The sequence below is a fragment of the Strix uralensis genome, chromosome Z, assembly GCF_047716275.1.
Source record: "Strix uralensis isolate ZFMK-TIS-50842 chromosome Z, bStrUra1, whole genome shotgun sequence".
NCBI classification, from domain to species: Eukaryota; Metazoa; Chordata; class Aves; order Strigiformes; family Strigidae; genus Strix; species Strix uralensis.
In genome coordinates, this window is record NC_134012.1 from 3,067,735 (window position 1) to 3,093,271 (window position 25,537).

Below are 25,537 nucleotides of genomic sequence, written 5' to 3' on the forward strand. Positions count from 1 at the left end.
CAGCAACATTTGTCATGTTTTCCATAATTTAGCTGCTCAACATTACCTTTCCCTGCACTGCAGCACTTAATAAGGCCCTTAATGTCCCCTTAATCAGTCCCTACTTAATGTTACTGCTCTGCTGCCTTCTTTGTGTGACTCTTTTCCCATAAGATATTAATAGCAGTTTCAAAGATAAAAAATACTGACAACTCCATATGTTATACAGTAGCAAGCTCCTTCCTTGACTGATTTATTTAAGTAGAGAAGTTGCAAAAATTTCTAAGCTGTTGTTGAAGGATAAATCAACACCTCTATCAGTGAAGCATTACATCTTTTGGGACTCCTTCTGTGCACCAGTCACAATCAATCCAAGAAATATATCTGTGTGTCCCTTCACCAGAGCATGGAGAATTTTTCTTGGCCAAATTCTCAGCAAGGACCATGGGTCATTAAAACTTAAGATCTATTTGCCTTCTTTTTATGCTTTCCTATTTTTAATGCATACTCATGTTGGATGAAAAGGCAGTAGGTAGCAGACCTGTGGTTCAGATTTAGCCACACAGGTGTCAGAAATTTAGCGTAACACTATGCTACACATGATGGTCCTCTTAAGGATTTTCAAACGGGAAGTATGCTAGATTCTGTCTTCAGTGTGAAGCTGATTTTAAGCATCCCCAGCAGGCTAGTGAAATAACAATTAACAGTCTCAGCAGAGCACCATCTTCAAACCTGCTCAGCCAATTTTTTTTTCTCAATATAATTTTTCCATCCTGCTGAAAAAAACTCTTCTTTTGCAACCTTCACAAGGTGCAAGATTAACTCGTGGAAGACACGTAAACACATATGCGTTAACAATTTACCTGTCAAAAGAGGTTACATATTTTTACAGAAACTTCACAGAAAAATAACAGTCTTAAGCTGCATCACTTACATTGATCTGAACACATGAACACCATTGCAAGTTTTATCACCTAATATTTCCCTTCTTTGTAATTTTCATGTGCTGTATTCTACTGTGTTGGTGATTTCAGTGAAACGTATGAGACTACATCCAGAAGATAGGTTTAATCAGCTGGAATAAGAAAAAAGCCCGAAGTGTTTCCTCCATTCCTTAGTAACCATGTCAGCATCACAGGCAAAGATGGGATTGAGGGAGAAAACACTAATGCTAGTAGCTTCAGTGTATGAGTTCCTCTAGATCAGTGTTGCTCAGATCATCCTGGGTGTTCATAAAAACACTGTTCATTTAACAACAGCATTCTTCAGGTTAAAAAAAAAAAAAAAAAAGTATCACTTACATTCATACTTCACTCATCATGGTAGTGAAAAAGTATGAGTCACTACAAGTGAGCAAGAAACGCACAGTCCAGTAAAATGAAGAATGTCATTGCCAAAGCTGGTGGTTCCTGGGAAATCAGAGAGAAATTCTTTATTTCACTAGCTCCAGAATTGAACCCAGGCACTTCTCCTAGGTCCAAACACAGTATTCATGGAGAATTAAGCATCTGAGAATGGGACTCGTAAGCAATGTTACACTGAATCCACAACTATCTGTCGTAGCCCACAAATGTGTCCCGAGGACACAGATCAGCCTTATCTTGCTGCTGCATAGCTGTTGAGTTGGGGTGGCAGGGAAGCCAATCTGCTTGCTTGGGATCCACAGCCTGGAGAGAGGAAAACTTCAGATGAGTTACCAAAAAAAAGAGGTGCATTTTCTGGTATGTCAGATAGCATGAAAAGGTGAGTTCTGCAGTGGGAAGAGTATAGATTTCCCTGTGCAAATTACATTTGGTACAATTTTACTTACCTGCCTAGACCCTCTCCTGCTTTTATACGGCTTTTATATGAAAAAAAACAACACCAAAAAAACCCACAACCCAAACCCAAAAAAATAACTATAAAAAAAACCAAGAGAACTATGAAATCCAGTTCCCTGTTTTTTAAAAACAGAATACCTGAGAGGAACTCAGAAGTAATACTGTGAACTACAACAGCCTGCAGACATACAAACTTTCAGATACAGTACGCAAGAGTCACTTTTGGGGACCCTACTGCGCATCACGCTGCAGTGATGCCTGAACCCCGGGAGCACAGTGCCAGGGGCACTGTTTTCCCACGGGAAAACGCAGCGTAATGAAGCACTGCCATCTGCCAGACGGCTGCGACTGCAAGAGTAGCCTGGCCTTGCAGACAAAATGTCCCTAACAAATCTGAGAGGGGTGCGCCCATGGACATACCTGTCATACAACCAGAATGCCATTACGGCTTAATTGTGATACGTTTTCAGGTTGTGTCCCTCAGGGTTGGCAGCCAACAAATGCCCAGTTTCTGGATCCTGATCAGCTGGAATAAGAGGAAGACCAAGCTGCTCAACTCCGGCAAAAATGAGACATGCAAAACTTTCTAATAAACCTTTGAGGTGCCTCTGAAACAGGGTGTCTCAAAGGACAGACAGGAATTGGGCAGGGATTTTCCCACGATCCCTGTTCTGCCTAAGCTCCACTTTGAATGCCTAAATCCTTTCTTTCATTCAAACTTGGCCCGCCCTGTAGAACACAAGATGCACCAAGGAGCTGTGAGACAAACCCCCTGCTCATCTGTGAGGCATTTCTGCCAATACTTCCCTCTGTGTAATTTCCTCTTTACTCCTCCCCAGCTCACAAGCACTTTGCTGTGACCGCTTTATCCACTAACACTAAAAATTACCAAAAAATCCTTAAAACGCCCGTGCTCAGCAGACCATCCTGCATCACTACTCTCTTGCACTGTCCTTTTCTGCCTGAGCATCTTCACACCCTGAGGTTCCAGCACAAGGCCACGTATGGCTGTCACGCCCCCACAGCCATCTCTTCCCCCCTGCCATTTTGGTTTCAGCGTGGGTGTGAAGGCTGACTTGCAGTGCTCAGCACCCTGTATATTTGTTCACGCCTTGGAAACCTTCCCCGCAGAGCTGCTGAGCCAACGAGGGGTCCAGAGTGTCCTTCTCTTCACCTTTCGACAGCACTCGACGTCACTTAAGGGGCCAGAAATAGAGAGAGTAGCACGGCTTCCCCAGCGGTGATAAACGTCGCTCTTGTTGCTGAAATGCTTATCTCACTAATAAAGGCAGGTTGGATGCGCTTATTAGTTTAGCTCAGAAAGTTGAAGTAAAATAGACTGTCTAAAGCAGAACTCAGCTCGCCTCGGGGTCGCTTTCATTCTGAAAATATTGCCTTACTCAGGGTCTGAAATGAAGCTAAGGAAGAGCTGGTGTGCTGAAAGCTGGTCTGCTTTTTCCAGACTATAAATTAGTCTAATAAAAGATATTACCTCTCCTACAATCCTTGCTTACCAAAAAGCTTAACAGCTTATTTCTGGAGATAAATCGCAGTATATAACTTTCCATTTTGAAACACAAAGCTGACAGGTGTCATCTGATGAACCAAAGGAAAGGAAAATTAAAAAAATTCTTAGCTTTCTTACAAAGCTCCAGTCCAAATATTTTAAAAATCTTTCTACTGCTTTTGCTGGATGTTGGGAAAGATCCTGACAAAAACACAAACAACAAAACCCAGAGTCTTTGTATGGCCTCATCTATCAACAAGACTTATCTGCAAATTGCTAGCAAGAAGAAGAAGGACATGGAAAGAGAGGATGTAAAAGCAGTATTAATGAGAGAACGGTGGCGCGCGATCCTTAGTACCACCATGACCCGAGCGTGAAGCCAAGTCCTGCTTTCTCTGGCAGCACAAGGTCAAACCTTCTCAGAAAGGCTGTGCAACAAGTTTTGACTCCTGTGTTCCCATTATGGTTTGTGACTTTCTTTATTTTGTAGCTTAATCACTGCTAGGTCATTTGGATTTCATCATCCTAACTTTTCCCAAACCCTTGACAAAGACCTTCTAGGAAGTTTTCATTAAAAAAAACCCACTGAGGAACAGTGGCTCTCCCACATTTTTCAAGGAATACATCTTCATATCTTTTTTATACATAACTGTGAGCCTGAGCCAGGGATGGAGGCTCTGAAGCTATGGTGCAGACTCCAAAGAGGTGGTTTCAACATAACGGGGAGACTGTAAATAAATAAATAAAATAGACTAAAAAAGTCCAAGCTCCACTGAACCAGTGTCTGCTCTCTGCAGCGGCAGCTCAGGTATCTTTGCAGCATGCTTTCAGAAGAGGAAGCGCCCTGCTGAAATACTGAACGGCTCTGAATAGACCCAGATTGGCTCAGACACACTCCCCAGCTCAGTCACGGTGCCAGCCCTTTTGGCAGGAGATGGAGGAGTTGGCAGGAGCCTACAGATGAAGTAGCTGCAAGGCAAGAAGGGGGAAACGCCTCGGGGGAGTGGGGAGCAAGAACAGGGACAACCAAACCCAGTGCAGAATATGGCCACGTCCCTTCTAAACTGTGTTTAGTATTTTAGCTCTGGCCCCTCTTCGACTGCCCATCGTCCTCTCTGAAGTAGGTATTTCAAGCACATGCCTATACACTACTGACTACCACTGTAAGCTTGTCCTTTGGTCGTGTTTTCCAGGGGAGACTAGTTTAACTGTTTGTTTTACTCAGTTTAACAGCACTACCAATTCTTTTCTCAAACCAAAACTTGCAAACATGATATATATATATATAACTCAAGTATATATAACATAATAAAAGTGTGTATATATATATATATATATATATAACATAACTCAAGTTCTTTTTTTAATAGTAAATACACCTCGGAACTCAAGTTACCCTAAATTATTCGCAAATCTTTAGAGGTAAAATGAGGAAAAAAAAAAAACCAACTAAAAATTACAAACAAAAAGTTTCACTTTGAATACTTTCCTTACTTATAGTATGTACCTTCTGAAAAGAGAATTATCAGAAATACAGCTCTTTGTTGTGCACATTCTTTCTCACTAATAAATACTATTCTGCAAGGATACAGATATGACCAGGGACAGCTGCTCCCAGCTCCTGATTCCTTCAAATTCAGGAACAGGTTTCACAAACTCCAACTTTCTTTACATCACTGAGGATAGCGTTCTCCATTATAAAACCAAACCCAAAATAAGCTTACTTAGTAAAATTTTCTCTTCTCTGTACCACGGCGCTGACAGCTGAACAGCCATTTCAGTGCAGATGGCAATCAGAGGAAGGTCTGTAGACACCCCTCTGCATCTAGGAGTTTTGGAAGCAGCTCCTCAGCGCTGCAGTGCATGGATCCACTTTATTATAACATGAGGTCTCACCGTTCCACACCTTAATGTGACGATATTTCACAAATGTAACCTCGTAACAGGTATAAGGAGGGGAAATGTTATTCCTCTTATTTTTATGGATGGATTGAGGATCAGATACAACCAATGATGACCAGAAATGAGTCTGTTAAGAGAACTTTCTAATTACGTTTCACATTTTCCATTCATTCACTGCATGAAATATAGAAACCGCCCTGCAGCATGCTTTTTCTTTCCAGGATTCTCCCTTTGATACGAACACCTTAACCACCAGACAACAGATAACATCTGCTTTGATGCTCTAGACCATTCTCTGCTGCCCCTTCAAAAGGGGGGGGGGGGCAAACACTGCATCCACCCCAAACCAGATAATAAATCAGGATGCTCTCTAAGGAGATGGGAGAAGAACCTGAATCTTCCTATTAATGCTAGTTTATTGATTAATGAGTCAGGAGAGCATTGCAAGGTTTTCTGGCTTTGCTTTTAGAAAACATAATGACTGTTCCCAAAACCGCTGTGCATCACACCCATCCTTGCAGTTTTATCAAGTGCATGGTGAGAAGTCAGATTAGATAAAGACACTAATGGGGCCAAAGCAGAATAATTCCTAACCTCTGATTTCAAGTGGCTTTCAGCATGAATGTACTATTCAGTTGCATCAAGGCTGGGACAGATCTGGGCACATACAAAAGTACAAATCTAGGCACCCAACAAACTGCAAAGTAAAATAAAATTTTAAAAAAAAAAAAAAAAAAGAACTCCAAGGCTGGGTGAAAGCTCATAAAGAATTTTCAGAATATTGATTTGGGGCTTGGTGACCTAAATTCTGCCTGTTTCTACGTCCACATCTTTCTACAGGATCTCAGCCTGCACAGCAGTCTGAGACATAAAGGATTATCTCTAGGCTGCCTAAACCCTCCAGCTAAGATCTGAACCCTACTGACCTCTCAGAAACAGAGCAGAGAGCACTGACACCAGCAGTCATCGACACTGGAATAGTTAAGTTCAGATGAATCAGTACTCATTTTCAATGGTGTCCAGGGAAGATTCTCAGACAATGCAATCTGTATTACCCAGCAGGCCAGGATACTTTTTTTCTTTCTTTCTTTCCTTAATTTTCCATAATTTTCTAACAAACTTTTCTCTCTTATCAACAACAACAAAAAAAAAAAAAAAAAACAAAAAAAGGAAAAAGAAAAAAAAAAAAAGACATAGAAGGGAGAGCTTGCCAGCTTCAGGAAATGGTTCGTTAAGTGAGGTCTAATCTTTATCTCTTTATAGAGGCTGGAATATTGCCATCTTCCTTGGAGCTACTGACTCCAATAATAGACAGAGCTTCACCTTCATGGTTTTCGTCAGCCAAAAAAAAAAAAAAAAAAAAAGATTTGGACTCGATTTTTTTTACACTTTATGCAGACTTGTGTGCAGAGTCTATCATACACAAGGCCTGAGAAAGGTTATTGGAGCCTCCTGACAAATAATAACCAAACTAAGTGTATACAAACTAAATCTTCACTGCCTATTGTTGATCTAAGATGATAAGACTTGATCATCTTTGCATTCAATTGCTTAAATCCTGTTTCAGGATCTATAAAACTTGTAATATTTCACTGAAGGACAGTTCATTTGTAAAAACAAAAACTTAACTCCCAAAAATTAACTAATATTTGCAGTTAACTAAACATCTGAAAATGGCTGCTACATACCTCTTTTAGTTGCACTTCATAGCATGTTCTCTATTTAAATAAAATCAGAATTAATTTTTTTAAAAAAATATTTGATTTTGACACAAAGGCTTCACCAATGGACGTCAGGGTTTGCAGGAATGCACAGGCGTAAGGCCGGCAAAACACAGCGCAGGCAGTTCACCCCGTTTGCCACAAGATGGCACAAAAAATACAAATTACTAGGACAAAAATAAAATTGATAGTATGCTATCAGAAAAGCTGCAGAAATTGAATGCATGTGTGACTTTTGGCAGGATGTGGGAAATGCATGAATACATGCACATACATGATTATTCTGCAGAACTGTCCATCTAAAGTTTGTTATTCATAACACACGCTTAACCAAATCGTGTCAGCCTGTTCAGTGCCCCAGGTTTAAATTAACCGTATATAACCATATATAACGGTGTGGTGATCTAGAGGGTGGCTGGAAACAAGCCGGCGTGGGGCCAGAAAGAAGAGCAGCAAAGAGATGGTGGGTGGCGATTTTGGTGGGAAACGGGCCCAGAAAAGTCAGGACAATCTGGGTAGGAGGAGGTGGGCGGCCAGCAAGAAGAAGGACTGAGCAGCAGGCACCCATCCAGACAGGCAGGAGAGCAAGCACAAGTGGGCAAAAGGCAGATTTATAGGGAAATTTTTGTATTTATACATATATATTATACAAGAGACCAAGATACGGATTGTTTCATTTGCGTGATTTCTGGGCCGTTCTGGTGAACTCAAAGCTCTTTTCTGAACTCATCAGGTCTTAAAAGTATCTGCTAGAGATGAGCTTCCTATCTCACCTGAATCTGAGACTTTGAGTTAAGAAACCAAATACTGCCAGATTCATACCAAAATCTCATGATTTGGGAGTTTATAGCCGTGCCCACGATAACCAACAGGATGCGACACAGGAAATGCTGTTCCAAATCCAGTCTCCTTGCCCAAAGGACAGGGAGGTCAAGGGCTGCAGGAAGGACACTCAAGATCTAGGGAAGAGATAATAGGGATGAATTTTTTAAAAAAAAAAAAACCAAACCAAACACCAGAGGAAAGTTTCCTGACTGGGTCACTAGGAAAAAGAAGGTCTTTATTTCAAACAAGAGCAGATCTCAGCTCAGATGCTTTGTGTGCATATATGCACTCAGCACAGAGTGAATATGAAATTGATTTTTTTTTTTCCACCAAGCTTTAACAGGAATTTAGAATTAGCCTTGAAAACTGGGTCAACTTTCATGTAAATCAGTGCATCTGATCGCTCAGGATATTTTGTAATTAACTCAGAACAACGGCATAGCAATATATGGAAATTAGAGAGCTTCAACGACTGTGGGATTTTGATTGCATGGGCATTAAAATGTCCCACTAATTTCAGCAGACTCAGTTCTATGTGTTTGGAAAAACATCCAAGAAGGCTCGACCATGCCTGCAGCCCTCAAAAGCTGGTCCAAATTGCAGCTGGCTCACTGTTGCAATAGAAATTAGATTTATTGGTGGTGTTCCCCACATGTCCAGTATACCTTAAGAAGCAGGGCTACCATTCACTGCGTTTTCCTCCAGACAGCAGTCCAGGAAGAGGAAAGAGCTGTCTGCTGCTCAGTATGACGCATGGTCAGGACTCGTAACTGTCTGCAAATTGGCAAAAGCTGAAGTCCTAGAAGATGACCCACAAGCTCACAAACGGTGTGATCTTCCTAATGGCGTTACTCGCACGAAAATGCTTGGCGCACATCCCACCTCCCGACAGCAGCTGTAGCATTCTCAGACTGTGCCTCCAGAAACGGGTCAGCAAAAGATGGGAATCCTAGGGAGAGTGGAGGCAAGTTAGGGCTACAAGGTCTGCAGATGATACACAGGGAGAGTTTAGAGCAGCTTAGCAACGTATTGTATCATTCTCCAACAAGCCATGAACGGGCAAATGCAATCAACATACAAAACACATCACTTGTATCAGCACTAGTGTGGCCAGCAGGGACAGGGAAGGGATCTTACCCCTGGACTCGGCACTGGTGAGGCCACCCCTCGATGACTGTGTTCAGTTTTGGGCCCCTCACTACAAAAAGGCCATTGAATGACTCGAGCGTGTCCAGAGAAGGGCAACGGAGCTGGTGCAGGGTCTGGAGCACAGGTCTGATGGGGAGCGGCTGAGGGAACTGGGGGGGTTTAGTCTGGAGAAGAGGAGGCTGAGGGGAGACCTCATGGCCCTCTCCAACTCCCTGAAAGGAGGGTGTAGAGAGCTGTGGATGAGTCTCTTGAGCCAAGGAACCAGCGCCAGGCCAAGAGGGAATGGCCTCAAGCTGCGCCAGGGCAGGGTCAGACTGGCTCTTAGGAAGTATTTCTTTCCAGAAGGGGTTGTTGGGCGTTGGAATGGGCTGCCCAGGGCAGGGGGGGAGTCCCCATCCCTGGAGGAGTTGAAGAGTCGGGTTGACCCAGCGCTGAGGGATCTGGTGGAGTTGAGAACGGTCAGTGTGAGGTTCATGGTTGGACTGGAGGAGCTTCAGGGTCTTTTCCAACCTTGATGATTTTGTGATTCTGTGATTCAGTGATGTTACCAGAAAATAAATGAGCACTGTACGCCAATTACATAGGAGGGTCACCTTCCCTATCTATGTAGATACAAAAAAGAAAAAAAATCCACATGAATATCCACTGGGCTCACAAAATATGTGTCTTCAGCTTCCCAGAAAAGGCAGCTTCCGTGCTCTTCATCCTCTCTTTAGATTTGCCCTGAGAGAGGTGGATGGGGACAACCAACCCAGAACTGGAAGGACAGGAGCTGTGGCCTGAGCTCTGTGGATGGAAGCTGCATCCCAGCTTTCACATGTCCTGCAGCAACTGCAGACCACGGCTTTGCGGTTTCTATGAATCACGAGGGACACGGTTATCTTCTAAATCATAGAAAAGAGGCAAAACGTGTAAATCCACACATGCATGAGACCGACGGAATCTAAAGACATGACAGCAACAGGAGAAGCATTAGTAGGAGAGGAATTAAAACGCCTCTGCTTCTCTTGCAAGTTATCTTTTTACGGTTGGACTCGATGGTCTTCAACGTCTTTTCCAATGATTCTATGGTTCTGTCTAAGGAAGTATGAACGTTTACCACAAGATGGTGCAAAAACATAAAAAGTCCTAAGGCGCTCGCAGGACACTGAGGAACATCTCCAGTCATAAAAAAGGATGAGAACCTCCGCCAGGTGTCAGGTCAAGGGAGAGAGGAGATATTTTTTTACTTGAGAAAAAGAGTAGATAGAGGCACACGCTCTGAAAACTTTAAAGTGTTGGGTCTAAAGTTTTGGCTGTGCATCTCTGTGCAAAGGCGGCTGTGGGGACGGTTCCCCACCACCATCACATCTCCCGCTGAAAACCTTGTGTCACTGGGGAGGGGACTCTGCAAGAATTCAATTCACTGAACCCAGCGCTTTTACCCCCAAAAAATGGCACCACGGGGGTGGGGAAAAAAAAAACCAAAAACCAACAAAATCCCCAACCGGGGGTGGGGGTGGGTGGAGGTGGGCAGCTATCTCACTTTGTGTACCTAAAAGTGTCACGGGGGTCTCGTCGCCGTCGTGTCATGTTTCGTGTCCCACTCCCCCGAACTCCGCAGCAGCGGGGCTCGGGGCGTGGCGGGGGCGTGGCGTGGCAGGGGGGCGGGTGCTGCGCATGCGCGCTGGGTCTTGTTTGTCCCCGGGCTTATAAGGCGGGTCTGGCGGTGGCCCCGGCAGCGCCTTTGTGGGGAGCGCAGCGGCGGCAGCAGCGCTGCCCCCGGGCCGCGGCCGGGGCTCCCCGCCGTCCCCATGAGCCGGCTGTAGGGAAAGCGCCGCCACAACCGCCTGAAGGGGTTTTGGCTTTTTTTTTTTTTTTTTCTTTTCCTCTTTTTTTTTTTTTTTTCTTACAGTCTATTTTTCTACACTTTGCTATTAAAAAATAAAACCATGGTGCTGGGGAAGGTGAAGAGTTTGACAATAAGCTTTGACTGTCTGAATGACAGCAATGTCCCCGTCTACTCCAGCGGGGACACAGTCTCAGGAAGGGTCAATTTAGAAGTAACGGGGGAAATTAGAGTGAAATCTCTCAAAATTCACGCAAGGGGACACGCGAAAGTGCGTTGGACTGAATCGAGAAACGCCGGATCCAACACTGCCTACACACAGAACTACACCGAAGAAGTAGAGTATTTTAACCATAAGGACATCCTGGTTGGCCACGAGAGAGGTAAGCCTTTCCCTTCATCATGCTTTTAATTTTTTATTTTATTATTTTTTTTTTTCTGGGGAAAAGGGGGCATCTTTGCATCGTCTCGCTTTATCCCTGGGGTTTTTTTTGGTTTTTTTTGTTTTTTCTTTTAAAATGGATGCAATTCGCAGTTGAAGAGCGGGACGTGCCGGGGTGATGGACCTTGATGTTAAAGCTGCAGGGGATGCATCTGCAAAGTGCCTGCAAGCAGGGCTGTGTTGAAATACCTGCCCTTCAACACAGACGTTTATCGATACTTCTATTTCTTTTTAAATGCATGACCGCTTCGGTTTTTTGTTCTTTTGTAATACTAGCAGGATTTGCCCCTCCGTGGCGAGAAGAGCGATAAAATCAAAGCCAGGGAGGCAGTAAACGACTACATCGGCAGCATCCTGGCAAATCCTGAAACACAATGAAAGCCTAAAACTAGACTTTTTGACACACCGGGGTTCTGCTTTTCGGGCCGATAATGTGATGATTTTTTGTAAGGATGGCTCTTTCTTGGCAGATAAAAGATTCCCCGTGGCTTATTTTGACATATGCTATCGCCACCCCACGTGTAATTTTTTTTTTCCCTGTTTCCTTTTTTTTTTAGCCTTTTTCCCCCTTTAATTTCGTTGGTGGACACCCCGATGTAAAGATCTGTCCAAAAAGCCGCGCTGGGGGAGCAAGTTTGGGGAGGGGGTCGCTTAATGCGAGCATCCCTCCCAAAAACGGGGAGGCGAGGACCTTCTGCCCCCCCCACCCCGTGGGGTATCCCCACGCCGAGGGGTGCACCCCCCGTCGGCAGACCCCCTCTCCGTCAGACTGAAAGGGCCGGGGGGGGTTGGCTGGGGGGGGTTTGGTTTTTTTTTTTTCCCCGAAGTTCGCAGCCTTTGTTCGAAGCGGTTCAATCCTGTTTGGGACCGGTCGGAGGGGGGGGGGGGGGGTGTGCTCCGCGCAGATTGGCCGCACGCGTCAGGTGGTGGCGATGACTTAATTCCTTAGCACAAGAAAATAGTGTTAAAAACGGGTTATGTAATTGTGGTGCTGCTTGCTTTTTTTTTTTAACAAAATATGCATCATATTTTCTGCAGGGGTAGGATATTTCCCCTTCCTTTGGGGGAGGAGGGATGATTTTTGAAGAAGAGGCGGCACCGAGCCGATTACCAAGCATTTCTGAAATTAACGCTGTGGCGGAGCTGGGGGGCTGTGCGTGTGTGTGTATTTATTCTTTTAATTAATCCCTCGTGCGCAGCGCGCTAACGAGGTGACTCGCGGCTCAACCACCACCCCCCTTCTCGGCCGCCGGCTTTGGACTCGCCCGAGCGAAACTTCACGCACCGGCGGGTCGCGGCGGGTGACAAGGGGAGTGCGGTGTGTGCGGGGACGCACCGGCCTCCCGTTTTGAGGAGGAGGGGGGGTTTGGTGGCGGGGGTCGTGCCCACGCGTGGGAGGTGCTGGGGGTGGTGGACGGACCCGCGGAGCCGCGTCCGGCGCCCGCGGCCGAGTTTCAATGACTGCCCCGGGGCACCGCTCCCCCGCGCTGGCCACGCCCCCCGCCCTCTTCCTGATTGGCCGCCCATCGTTTGTTGGCCTGTTGCTAAGGCGATGCCCGCCGCTGATTGGTGGAGCGGCGGGGTGAAGGAGCAGGTTCCCTCACGGGGGGGGGGGGGGGGGGGGGTTGCGCTCCCCTCACCGCTGTGGCGGCGGGAAGCCCCTCGCTGAGGGCGGGCGGGCCGCCCCTGCGGCCTGTCACGTCGCCACCCCGATAACCCCCTGTGAGGGGAGGGGGGCGGGGGGTGTCTCGGCGGAAGGCGAGCGCGGGTCGCCCCGCCTTTTCTTCCCTCCCTCCCTCGGCCGGCGGGGAGCGGATCTGCTGAGCGAATGCGGCGGGTGTAACGTATATCGTATGTATATGAGGCGGGCGGGCTGGGGATCCGCTCGCGCCGGTTTAGGCCGGTCCGCTCCTGCTCCAGCCTGGCCCCTGATTGACAGCTCAGCACTTGTTTACCACAGCGGCCGCCCGGCTCGGCGGGACTGCTGAGCTGGCAGAAAGGGAGGAGGAGGAGAAGGAGGCGGGGGGGGGGGGGGGGGGAGGCAGGACGGGAACTATTTCGTGAGGAGGAGAGATCGCCGTGCTGGGAAATAAGAGCCGCAACCGAAAAGCAGCGCTCGCCTTTTCTCTCAAACCCACCTTCCTCCCTGCCCCCCCCCCCCCCCCCCCCCCCCCCCAAAAAAAATATTCCTCAGAAAGGAAAAGCCCACCCTCGCGCTGATACGCGCCCGTTCGGCGCGTTTTCCTGGCATTTATTTTGTTGATGTTGCGCACTGAAGGTGCGTTTGTGTCGATAACTTGCCGGTGGGCTCTTTTTGTATTGTTCTATTCCTTTTTTTAAAAAAAAAAAAAAAGATTTTTGGCCCTTGCCGTGCACTGTAGGAAGGGGAGCATGGGCATTTCTGCAGGACAATGGGAACTTAAAATCCTCCTGTGCGTCTCCATTAATGCTCCAGACCATTAAATATAATTGGTCGCCTTTCTCATTGTCTTGCTATATCCCCTTTTATTATTCCAGCGCTTTTTATGCGCAAGATGCTCAGTTATTTTTCTCTCAACTTTCTATTTTGATGCAGTCAGCATTTTTCTGGGTTTATGGTAATTACGTCAGAATAAACTGCGAATTTCATGCAGCGTTTAAAGAAATCATGACCATAAACAAAGGTTGGCTTTCTTGGTGTGACCAGAAAATATCGTGGTCTTGCTGTCTTAAGCAAGATCAAGTGAACCTATCAAAAAAATAAAAAGTTTAGCTGTAGACCGTGTTAATCGGGCAGCTTGCCGTTTTCTGTGCCCGTGAATTTGTCTGGTACTTTCCAGGTGGTGCTTGTACACCTTTTCTTTTTTTTTTCTCCCCCTCATTTTTTTGGTGATTAATTTCTGGACACTGTTGCCAGGCAGGAGATAAAAGGAAGCCGAATTACTAAATTTAATCTTACACAGCAGACTTTGTGCAGACTGTTTAATGCTGTTAAAGAGCCATCTCTGCTCAGTTTTAATGAGGAATCGCAGTGGAAAGCCTGATTTCCATTACAGGTCTTGCAGGCAGGCCTTGAAATGGCAGCAGTTGCAACTGTGTCAGTACTCAGAGGCAGGATTCTAAATTAAAACAAGTTAACTTTTTCTGCTGTGGAAGGTGAATCTGGTGATTTCGCCTACCCTACTGTAGGTAAGATTTGTCCCTGCATCCAGCAGATAATACGGATGGACCTGAGACCCTTGTTCCTGGGACACCACGTTCTAAAGTGCTGTAATGAGTGTGTAAATCCCTTTTGTTCTGGTAAAGAAGCTCATGTAATGTATAAAACCTGTGCAGGTGGAATAGCATGTTGGTTTTTTTCTCCCTCCTAGACGATGACAATTCAGAAGAAGGCCTCCACACCATCCATTCGGGAAGGCATGAATATGCATTCAGCTTCGAGCTTCCACAGACGTAAGTGCCTGCACACAGTCCTGGGCCCTGCTGCCCACCCGCCTGAGCCAAACTCCTGCTGTGGGTGGAGGGGAAACCTTTTCAATGGTAGTAGGAATTGTGCTCTGACATGCACCGGAGGACATAATCTCATTAAACTGAAGAGGTTGCTTTTAAACCGGTACACGCTTCCTTTTTTTTTCTCCTCATTTCAACAAAACTGGAGCTCATTGCTGCCCAGTTTCTTTTGACCAAGTCCTACTGACTCATTAGGTCTTCGCATATTTTACCGCTTCCCAAGGGGAGGGAGAAGAATTTAAACCCTGACTGGAGTACTGACAGAGTGGCTAAGGTACCTTCTAACCCAACCAGCAGTTTACTGGAGCCATGCAGACCAGCAGAACTAGAGATAAGATCAGAGCTGAATTGTCTGGGCTCAGTCTGGAACAGAGGTAGCAAGTTTAACTGTGTTTGAACAAAAGAGGAGGTGGTTCTCCTTTAGGGTGCACGTACCCAGGCTGGCCTTTTAGTGGAAAGGCTGGGTGGAAATAAGCAGGAGGATGGGTGGATGAAGCAAGAAGAATTCCCATCCCTAATCCCATTTGTCTCAGAAATTAGTGGTGAAGCAAGAGTGAGAGTAGAAATGTTAAGATATTGTTCCCTCGCCCTGAGTCTGAAATGTGTAATGTAGACGTTGTGAATGGAAGATTGATACCTAGAAGAGTTACCAATATGAAAATTTACTAAAAATACAAGTTGTAATAAAATTTAAATACACAGGAACAGAGGGAGTCTTGACATGGATGGAAAAAGGAGCCTTCTGCTGTAAAAGGCAAGCAGTGAAGTCATAAAGGTTGAAAAAAAAATTGTCAGTGTGTGATGTGAAATAGCTCAGTACCTAATATTAAAGCTAATAAACCATCTGTTTACTAGAGGTGCTGGTTTTAGCAGAACCTGCGGATGATAAATGCTTTTACAGGTCTGCTTCAGAGTGAACAGCGTGGGACTTTACAGTAGGTCTTAGTGGAACAGTGGAGAAGAACTGTGTACATGGAGATTTTTAAAGACACCTTGGCATTTCTCAACTACAAAAAGAAGGCTAATACTGATCTTCCCCTAAGTTGGAAGGGGCATATAAATCTGAAAAAAACCAAAACATTATATGTGAACATGAAATGCTTAGCTTGAAGTGAAGCAGATAGCTAGAAATATCACAAGAGTTGGTCAAAACACAGCTTCTTTTTAAGTGACATGAAAGAATTTCTGTGAAACCAGCTGTTGATAATACTGAGAAAACAAAGGCTGGTATTAAAAGCCTGAAGTTCAATGCTGCCTACTTATTTGTTGTTTTGTGTCCATAGAATACTTCCAAAATTTGCTTAAAACTGCAGAGCAGCAGTGGAAAGAAAGAAGACACACTGGCCTTACTGATTATTGCCATAAAGAATATGGGGCAGTATGAAACGTTGAAGACCCATTAGAGAATCCTTTAATTTGGATTATTAGGGGGGAAAAATAAACATTTCAGATGTGCAAATAGAGAAGTCAAACCTGTAACTGAAAAGTACTAGCATGGCTAGTATTATTTATTCACCATGGAAGATGCAGAAACTTAGCGAATAATTTATTTTTAGTTTATATATTACAGTGTTCAAAACATAGTGAAATAGAAAAAAATACTTGTATAAAATTAAGGAGAAAATAAGTTATGGAAAACTACTGTTAATTGGAAGTAACTGGAATGTAAAAATCTTTTGTCTTTCAGCTTGTGATGTTACAGGATAAAAAAGGTGATGCTGAAAGGCTTGGAGATCCTTTGCACATCGTTTTTCCTCCTCACAAAAAGGACTTCTTTCATGTGTCAAATTTAAGAGCAGATAGTCTTGATTATTTTTATATATATATTACACATATGCATCTGTACATTATACAGATGTTTTAAGCTGGTCTCATCAGAGTAGAGGAAAACTAGAAGGTACTTAAAGTAGCCTCTCTCTTCAGAACTCTAAATTGAAATATTTACTCTGCTTAAGGCGAAACTACAGAATTGCTGAGTTACAGCTAAAATCAGTCTATTGACATTGAGATAACCAGTCAAGTAAACAGTAGACCATGATTTACAAAATACAGTATCTGAACCAGTAATTCGCAGAATCACAGAATCATCTAGGTTGGAAGGGACCTTGAAGATCATCTAGTCCAACCGTTAACCTGGCACTGACTGGTTGACACTAATGCTAAGTTTAAGTTGGTAGTTTTAATTTGGCCTTAAAAAGGCATGCTTTACTCTAGACATGAAAGTGGCCTCTTCAGTTTAAAGGAAATGTGTACTCTCCTGGCATTTTCTAGTACAATTCTTTAATTGATTCTTAAAATCTATGCAAAACTACAGTAGGATGAATTGGAGATGATTTTTTCTCCCGCCTTTAATCTTGAATTATTCTGAGATATGGAAACTTTGCAAATAAGTTACGCTGTATTAAATGCTACAGTGCATTAAAAATGCAGTTCTAGATACTAATCCCTGATCTGATCAATTGTGTCATTATTAGACAGACTTTACTCAATTTTGACATTTGTGTCCTGCACAGACCACTTGCTACCTCATTCGAAGGCAGACATGGCAGTGTGCGCTATTGGGTGAAAGCCGAATTGCATAGGCCTTGGTTTCTACCAGTAAAATTAAAGAAGGAATTTACAGTCTTTGAACATATAGATATCAACACTCCTTCATTACTGGTAAGAATTGACAGAATTACTCACTCTTTGTTTCTGGCATAAAAATAAAGTATAATAACTGAAACAATATCCACATCTAGTTTTACCTATTATTTATTCCCTAGTTTAGTTACAGCTGATCTTCTAAGTATTACATCAGTTCAGCAACTCTGTGACTACTGGTATTTTGAAAGCTATGTTTTCCTGTACTTGGAGTTGCTCCGCTTTTAAGATATGTAAAATGGCTTTGTCAGTTTAAATCGGTAATACTAAATTGTGAAATGTCACTAAGAAGGAAAATTTTGAGAACTGTTCCCCTTTGATTTTTGAATAAAGAACAATCTGTGGAAGGAACAGTGGAACTTTAAAAGAATATTATAGTGAGAGTCTGCTAACTTAAAAATGCAAAGTAAAAGATGTGCTGATGTGCATAATTGATAATTTCCATATGGATGGTTTTCTACCAATGGGGAGAAATTATCACAATTCTGTAGTCTTTTTCTGAAATGTCATTTCATTGAAATAACTTCAGTATCACAACTGCTTTCAATGACGATTTGATTTCAATCTGGCCTAAAATTCCTCTTGTGTTTTTCTTCCTCTTCCTCAAATCCTAAGCTATGGAGGGGGTGGGGGGGGGGGAACCCTCAAAGTCCATTGAAATAGGTTTCTTGTGTGTATGGGTGAAAATTTCATCAGACTTGCAAAGGGATGTTGGCCTTGCACAAATTCCATTAAAATCAAAGGACTCCCATTTTGATTTTAATGGTCTTTGGATCAAGTCCTAAATCCTGATACTGTGTAAAATAACAAAGTCTGTTTAATATAGATGAAACGAGATCATTTTGAAACAGAGGAAATAGCAGGAGTCAAGGTTACAGTACTTTAGCTTAGTTATTGTTTCTGAAATACAGCGTGTTGGAAAGATCTTCTAGTTTACTGAAGAATTAAAAGCTCTGCCAATAAGATGGTGGGATATGTAGGCTATAAAGCCTTTTCTCAAGTTACACAGTATTTAAGTATAAAAGCTGTTCTAAGTGTGACTGTAGTATGAAGTGTAGCAGCAAAAGCAGTGTTAATGGGTAAAAGGATTAGAATCAACCTTATCTCATAGTGCCATTGAACCTGCTTGAGTTCTTCCTCTAAATAAAACTGTCTGTGTTTATCAAAATGCATAATTAAGTACATTAGGAAAATTTTCTGTGTCGATTCAAATAGATGAAGACATTCATGGAACTCTTAATTAAATGGGCAATGTTGTTCTTTTTTTGCAGTCACCCCAAGCAGGCACAAAAGAAAAGACTCTTTGTTGTTGGTTTTGTACCTCAGGCCCAATATCCTTAAGTGCCAAAATTGAAAGGAAGGGCTACACCCCAGGTACGTAACAGAAGTAATTCTAGGAAATGTTTTTCCTTCCTTTTTAAAATGACAGTTTGTACTTGGTGCTTTTATATAAATGAAATATTTAAACTATTCTTATCACCTCAGTCTGCATTCAGCAGTCTTCTTGCTGTTTTCTTAACTGCGACTAATGTTGCTCACTTACGCTGGCTGGCTCTCCAGATTGTCAAAGGACACCTGCTCCTATTAGATCTGTACATCTTTCTTTGAGATCAGCTCCTGGTGATCCTATTCCTGTTTGCATCAGTGGATGTTTTTTGAGGTAGAGCATTGCTAGCAGTACCCGGTGCATTATACACAGAATGTGGCAATTGGCTTAAGCTGCCTTGCAAATGTAAAGAGAACATGAAATTCTGTTTTGTTTCAGGTGAATCAATTCAGATCTTTGCTGAGATTGAGAACTGCTCTTCCCGTGTGGTGGTGCCAAAGGCAGCCATTTACCAAACGCAGGCATTTTATGCCAAAGGGAAAATGAAGGAAGTCAAACAGCTTGTTGCCAACCTGCGTGGGGAATCCTTGTCATCTGGCAAAACAGAAACCTGGAATGGCAAACAGTTGAAGATTCCACCTGTTTCCCCTTCAATCCTGGACTGTAGCATAATCCGTGTGGAGTATTCACTGATGGTACGTTGGGTGGTCTGTTTCACTTGAGCATGAGTAGTTTCCATCGTTCTTGCAATGGCTAGCAAAGCATTCTGTGCCAGCTGATTACAAAAGTAATGCATATACTGGGATTAGCCTCCTGACAGGAGTTCTGTGACTAAACTCAGTTTAAGTCACGCATGTTCTTAAGACAGTTGTGTGCCAGCTAAGCAAACGTTGTTACGAGTAGGTGACATTTCCACGTGAGGGCTCATGTTAAGAATCCCGAGTTGGTTCTGACTCGGGGAGCTTTTTGTCTCCCATCGCGGCATTGACCCTAAAACTAACAATGAGAAACTTAAGTTCCTTGTGGAACACTCCATGGATAGAGAATTCAATCTAACCTGATAGTTACAAAGTCTAATAATTACGAAGTGCTCATATGAACCTGCATTTTAATCATACATGTCTTGTTGTTGTTCTTTAGGTGTATGTTGATATTCCAGGTGCCATGGATTTATTCCTTAACTTACCACTGGTTGTTGGTACCATTCCTCTACACCCATTTGGTAGCAGAACATCAAGTGTGAGCAGCCAGTGTAGCATGAACATGAATTGGCTCGGTCTGACGCTGCCTGAAAGACCAGAAGGTAATTTGAGAATGCAAATCCCAATCATCTTCCTAGTCTGTCTTCATTTTTGTCTGCTTTATTCATGGCTGTCGTGCAAACAGACCCAAATTACATCCTTCGTAATAAAGGCCACAGGAAGTCCCTTGTGGATGTTTCCTTACCACCTGCTTGTCCTCTGGAGAAGAGGAGGATTCTCTCCCTGCTTTCCTCTCACAGGCCAGTGGTGAAATCCAGCTGCTTGGGAGCTGGCACAAGTGAGAGTGCAGGATGGCACTGTTACCCATGCAAAATCCATCCTGCCTCCAGCATCCCAATCGCATCCTTGGTTACGAGGCGTTGTGGTAGCGTCAGTTTACGGTGTCCTTTACCAGCCTTAGTAGCCAAGGCTTTGTGAAAAGAGAATGTAATTCATTTTAGTGGGGCATCTCTTGTTGGAGGAGAACCTCTGTGTCTCCTTCCCTCTGTCACATAATCTAATAAACATGCCTTTTTTGTGTACGAATCCTGGGCTTGAATTTGTGGAGCACAGAGGAATGCAATGTTCTATCATACCTACAGAAATTCAGTATTCTGGGGATGCTTTAAATTATAAAGCCACAATAAGCAGTGGTTGGTCTGCTCTTGGATTTGAGCACGATCTCGAAGGAAAACAAAACAACCTACCATGCCTGACATGCTCAACAACTGCTAAAAAGTCACTGAAGTCCTTTACTTTATGATGATGAAAGTTTTAACATCTGTCATGTTCTATATTTTCACCTGCGTAAGAACTTGTTGGTGGAACTGCGTGTGCCTTTTCCCTGCAGCACCTCCTAGCTATGCAGAAGTGGTCACAGAGGAACAAAGACAGTCCAGCCTTGCACCCATAGGTGCTTGTGATGACTTTGAGAGAGCGCTTCCAGGACCATTGTTTGCATACATCCAGGAGTTCCGTTTTCTGCCTCCACCCCTCTATTCAGAAGTAGGTACCTCAGACAGAATATGGTGATTAATTCACTGTTTTTTCTGAATTCTGTCTTGTGCCATAAATGTAGGAAGCTGTTCCTCCTTCCTAAAAATCATCATTAAAATGATGCACAGGGGATAAGGCGACTTCATTTTAGCAAACTGCAGGTGGATTGCATCAGATAGCTTTCAGGATTCTTCACAATCCTGATGCTTTATAGAAATTTCCAAACTGTTGTGTACCCTCTTAGCAACCTGATGATTAAAAACTTGGATTAGCTGTGTTTGGTTAATTGGCTAACACCAATGGTTTGGGTCTACAGATGCACACCATGTTTTTCAGCTCTACTTCTTTCCAAAACTGCTCTGTGTTTTTGCTTCTGCTAGTTGTCGTTTCAGAAGTTCCATGTAGAGAAGTCACAAAGGGTATTTTCTGACTTGGGTTTCTCAGTTCTCCAGCACTTATGCCTGCATTTTTAGTTCCATGAAAGCCACTCAGTAACTGATGGAACTTCAAGAGCTTTCCATGTTTTGTATTTTTCAGGATAAAGCAGTGGCACAGGACAAAAGTTTAAAAAAAAGTGTCCTTTGGCTAAATCTTGCCTGAATTTACCCACTGATTTTGTTTCGTTTCTTTTCTTGAAACATTAATCTGCTGTTCTCTGGGCAGAGAGGGGGCATGGCTTTTGTGTGCTGGAGACTCTTCTGAGGACTGTGTTGTTGCTTAACCGTAGAATACAACTCAAGTCCTTTTCATGTTACATACTTAAAGATTGAGAAAGAAGCCGTTTTTGTCCTCAAAAAATGGTTGTATGAAATTAACTGATAAGAATGTTGACTATACTGTACACTTCATCTGTTCTTCCCATATCCAGTTTTGGGGACCTAAGTTAGCAGGTTATTCCCCTTCTTCCTTTTGTAGAAAGGAAGGGATAAGGTGTGGAACATGTGAACCTGTAACACGTTTCATGGAGTGTTTGAGGATTAATTACTTGTAAATTAAAAGTAGAGTGACTCTTTACTGATAACTTTGTGTTTTGGAAGCAAAATGCCTTCTGAAATATTTTTCAAGTTACGTTTTTAGTGATGGAGTAAAGTTGTCGTCTTAGTGTACAATAAATCAGAAGACTTCTGTGCTACTAAAGCAGATTTCTTCAAGTTTTTCATTAGTTCGTCATGCTTACCCTTAAATTACCATCAGCCTGTAGTTCACATTTTTCCACTATACCTGGTTACTAATTTCTCCTCAAAGTTTTGTCTGATTGACTAGAAGTTTTTCATTTATTTGAACAACCTTTGGATTGGGAATGCCATTTATTTCTATGATTGCCTTAGACTTGCCAGTTCTGGTCAGGTTTTTGTTTGGTCTGTTTCTAGTAACTGACTCTAAAAATGCCTTGTGTTTGGTTTTTTTTTTCCTCTTTTGGTTAGATTGATCCAAACCCAGATCGGCCCACAGATGACAGACCATCTTGCCCCTCTCGTTGAAGGAATCTATCCTAAAGAGCTGACTTCACTTGGGTTTTGAATCATACCTGCCGTGTTGAAGGTCAGGGCGTCATTGTGGAGACACGCTTTCAAAGGAAGTGGTTTTGCTCTTGCCTGTATGGTGAATACATGAAAACAACCTGTGATCGTGCTTTGAAGCCTACAGTAACATTGTAGGACTGCTCCACATGCTTGAAGACCTGAGCTCTTTATTTTTTCTCTTTTTTTCCCCCCCTTAAATACTGGCACATACTAGGAGCAGCCTTACTAACCTACAGTCATGTGTGTCAAACACTCAAACCACATTGTAAGAGAGGGAAGTCTTCCTCTTATGATTTGGAAATTTGCACATGCTCATTGCTTACGTTGTGCGGTTCAGTGTCACTACAGCTTTTTTCTCCTTTATGCCGGACTGTTGTTACCCCTCCTCTTAATTTGTTTGTGGTCCGCACAGTAAGGAGCAAAGGAAAGCTTTGGCAAAAAAAAAAAAAAAAGCAACAGACTTTGACAAATGCACTGACTTTTTCCTTTTTTTAATTTAATGTAGCCTGGACTTTACCTGCATATGCACATGCTCAGAATTGTCCTAGTAGGCTGATCATGTATCACCTCTTCAGCTTGGATCCTATTGTGGATTTATTTACAAACATCAAATGCCTTCAAGCCAATCCTTCTTGCTGTATGTTTTGCAGCCTACTGTAGTAGACAAGCAACAGATATGGGGATGGGGTGGGGGGTGCAGAGTTTGTAGAAAGAAACTTAATAGACTTCCATCAAGATTGTATAACTTCTTGATTTCCTTTAAGAATTTGTTGCCTTTCTACTATTCTCGCAAAGCAGCATTTTGTTACAGACTGCCTAAAAATCACTTAATCTCAGGTGAACTCATCACTTGCCAAACTGTTGGAATGCTATTTGTTTTGTTACGTTGCACTGTTGAGTTACTTCTTTTTTTTTGTTTTTTTTTGTGTTTGTGTTTTGTTTTTGTTCTTTGAGAGGGGGATCTAGAATAGGGACATACACAAAAGTTACAAAACCCACCATCATTCCCGTTTCTTTTTCTACGTTACAAAAAAAGATGTTCAAGTTGTGAAGCTTTAAAAAAAAAAAAAAATGAAAAACCAAGGCACATATAACAGCAGCACCAGCAGACACCAGCTCAACCTCAAAAGAATTTTAAAAGGAAATAGTCATACACTGTCTAGGTTTTATAGACAGATTGGTATCTCAAGTAGTAGGGATGGGAAGGGAAAGTAAATTTATTTTTATATATAGTTACCTAATCACCAAAAATTCTATATGTAATGAGTCTCTAGTTGAAAGTATATTTCAGACTGCAGAAAAAGCTTGGACTCTGCTAAGAGCTCAGTTTGTGCACTTTGTATTATCTTCAGGGTTTATGATACTGTAAAAATAGCGAGACTAGACATATAATTAAACTGGGCAAGATCAGTGTTAACCAGCCATGCTCAGATACTGGTTAGCTAGAGTTGCATCTTCCGTGGTACTCTCTCAAGAGCTTTAAAACAAGATGGAAGGGTGGATTTCACCCTGTCCTCATTCAGAAAGCAAGAAAAGCTGTGGAAACAGCGCTCACCCTTGAGGGTGCCCCAAGGAAGAGGAGTGCAGTGGAGCCGCTAGATGAAATACCAGCACTTGCATGCTAGAGATTGACCACAAAAGTCAACTTTTCCTTTTTCAGAAACCATGTAACACAGGCTGTTGACAAAAGGGAACGCGCTTCTGGTGTTGGGAGTTAAATCATGATGCAATCCATCGAGAATTGATCTCCTTGTGCAATAAAACAGCTCGGAAGGGAGCGGGAGAGGGGAGGCTGGCCTGCCTGCGTGGTGCTCCTGGAAAAAAAAACAAACCTCTGCCTTGTTTTTAAGGCTTCATAAATGCGACAAAAGTAGGCTTTTCCATAAGTGGCCTTCACAAGAACATGAACGGTAATTCATGTTTCAAAAGCGACAACAGGGTGATAAAATGAGTCGCGTTTTAAGTGATTCAGTTAAAAGACTTGGGCTTTTGGCAAGAATATTGGACGGCAAGGAAAGTGGGTGATGTCTTACGTTATTAGGCCAATTTTGTGAATGTCCCTTCCCTCTACCCTCTCCAACCAGACAATTTTAAAAGCTGATGGGATCGTTGGCATAAAAGGGCATTTGGTGGTTTTACTTTTTTTTCCTTTTTTGTTACTTTAACAGACTAGGGAACAATTGCTGATATACATAGCATTAAAGTACTTATCACAATATAATGGAAAATCGCATACAAAGGATTGACCAATATTGTAATAATTGACATGGCATCACAGCTTTTGTGATTAAGGTAAAAAATTCTATATCCTTATCAAATAAAGACTTACAGTTTAAATTGCATTGTCAGTTGTTCAGAGGCATTATTCTTCCACAAGTATTGGTCAATTCTCAGCGTTATAAAACATGAGGTTCACAGCTGTAGCCCAGTATTTGATATAGAATTCTGATCTGAATTAGGAAAAAGTAAGTAAAATCCAAACATTAGCGAAACAAAGTGCAATATTAAATGTTTGCTTTATAGATTATATTCTATGGCTGTTTGTACTTTTTTTTGTTTTTAGTTTTGGTGCTGAATATGTCCTTGTAGACTCTGTTTCAAGAAAACAATATGTGGAAAACAGTTTAATTTTTCCTATTGCTCTTCCTTGTGGAAAATAAACTTTTGTAAAAAAAAAAAAGCTTTAAATGTCATAACTTATTACACATGACCTGAATATTCAAAGCACGTCTGTGTATAAAACAATAACCGCAAGGATCGCCTAACAGGGGGAATACTACAGCAACATGTGAACTACTTGTCTCAAAATAGGGAAAAAACTGTCTAGAAGTGTACAGCCCCATACTGTCACAGTCCCAGCACCCCGCAGGAGCATCGTACTTCAGCATACCCTGTGCAGCTGAAAAAATTCCGAGTTTGTTAATGATGGAGAATCCAGGCAGACTTTTTTAGGCTCTTCCCACCGCCCTATTAATAACGCTGTTAATAATTTTTGCCCAACTTCTGGTTCAAACCAGTAAGAAACATAAAGGTGTTCTGCTGATCAAGGACGCCAATTAAATTCAGACACCAGAGTAGGGTGATTTTACTGTTAATAATTAAAGGATATGACTAATACAGAAAATAAGCAGAAAAATACAGAATA

At 42.8% G+C, this 25,537-nt stretch overlaps 1 protein-coding gene across 2 annotated transcripts; it reads left to right on the forward strand.

The window, feature by feature from the left end:
* The first annotated feature begins 10,449 nt into the window (after window positions 1-10,449).
* Window positions 10,450-25,072, forward strand: ARRDC3 (arrestin domain containing 3). 2 transcript variants are annotated; one of them, XM_074855403.1, is made up of 8 exons: window positions 10,452-11,114; window positions 14,524-14,605; window positions 17,176-17,323; window positions 18,577-18,679; window positions 19,071-19,327; window positions 19,773-19,935; window positions 20,724-20,878; window positions 22,294-25,072. In XM_074855403.1, the coding sequence occupies exons 1-8, from the start codon at window positions 10,835-10,837 to the stop codon at window positions 22,348-22,350; spliced, it is 1,245 nt and encodes a 414-aa protein (XP_074711504.1). In that variant the 5' UTR covers window positions 10,452-10,834; the 3' UTR covers window positions 22,351-25,072. The 2 variants fall into 2 exon arrangements, with proteins under 2 accessions (XP_074711505.1, XP_074711504.1); XM_074855404.1 differs by lacking the exon at window positions 20,724-20,878 and having other exon boundaries at window positions 10,450-11,114.
* Window positions 25,073-25,537: the final 465 nt, after the last annotated feature.

What these genes read in the sequence shown, in the direction of transcription:
- ARRDC3 (XM_074855403.1), top strand. Translation starts at nt 10,835, where the DNA reads ATGGTGCTGGGGAAGGTGAAGAGTTTGACAATAAGCTTTGACTGTCTG. An exon ending in GTGTGGAGTATTCACTGATG is followed by an intron (nt 19,328 to 19,772) that starts GTACGTTGGGTG and finishes GTTGTTCTTTAG; the next exon opens with GTGTATGTTGATATTCCAGG. An exon ending in CTCCACCCCTCTATTCAGAA is followed by an intron (nt 20,879 to 22,293) that starts GTAGGTACCTCA and finishes TCTTTTGGTTAG; the next exon opens with ATTGATCCAAACCCAGATCG.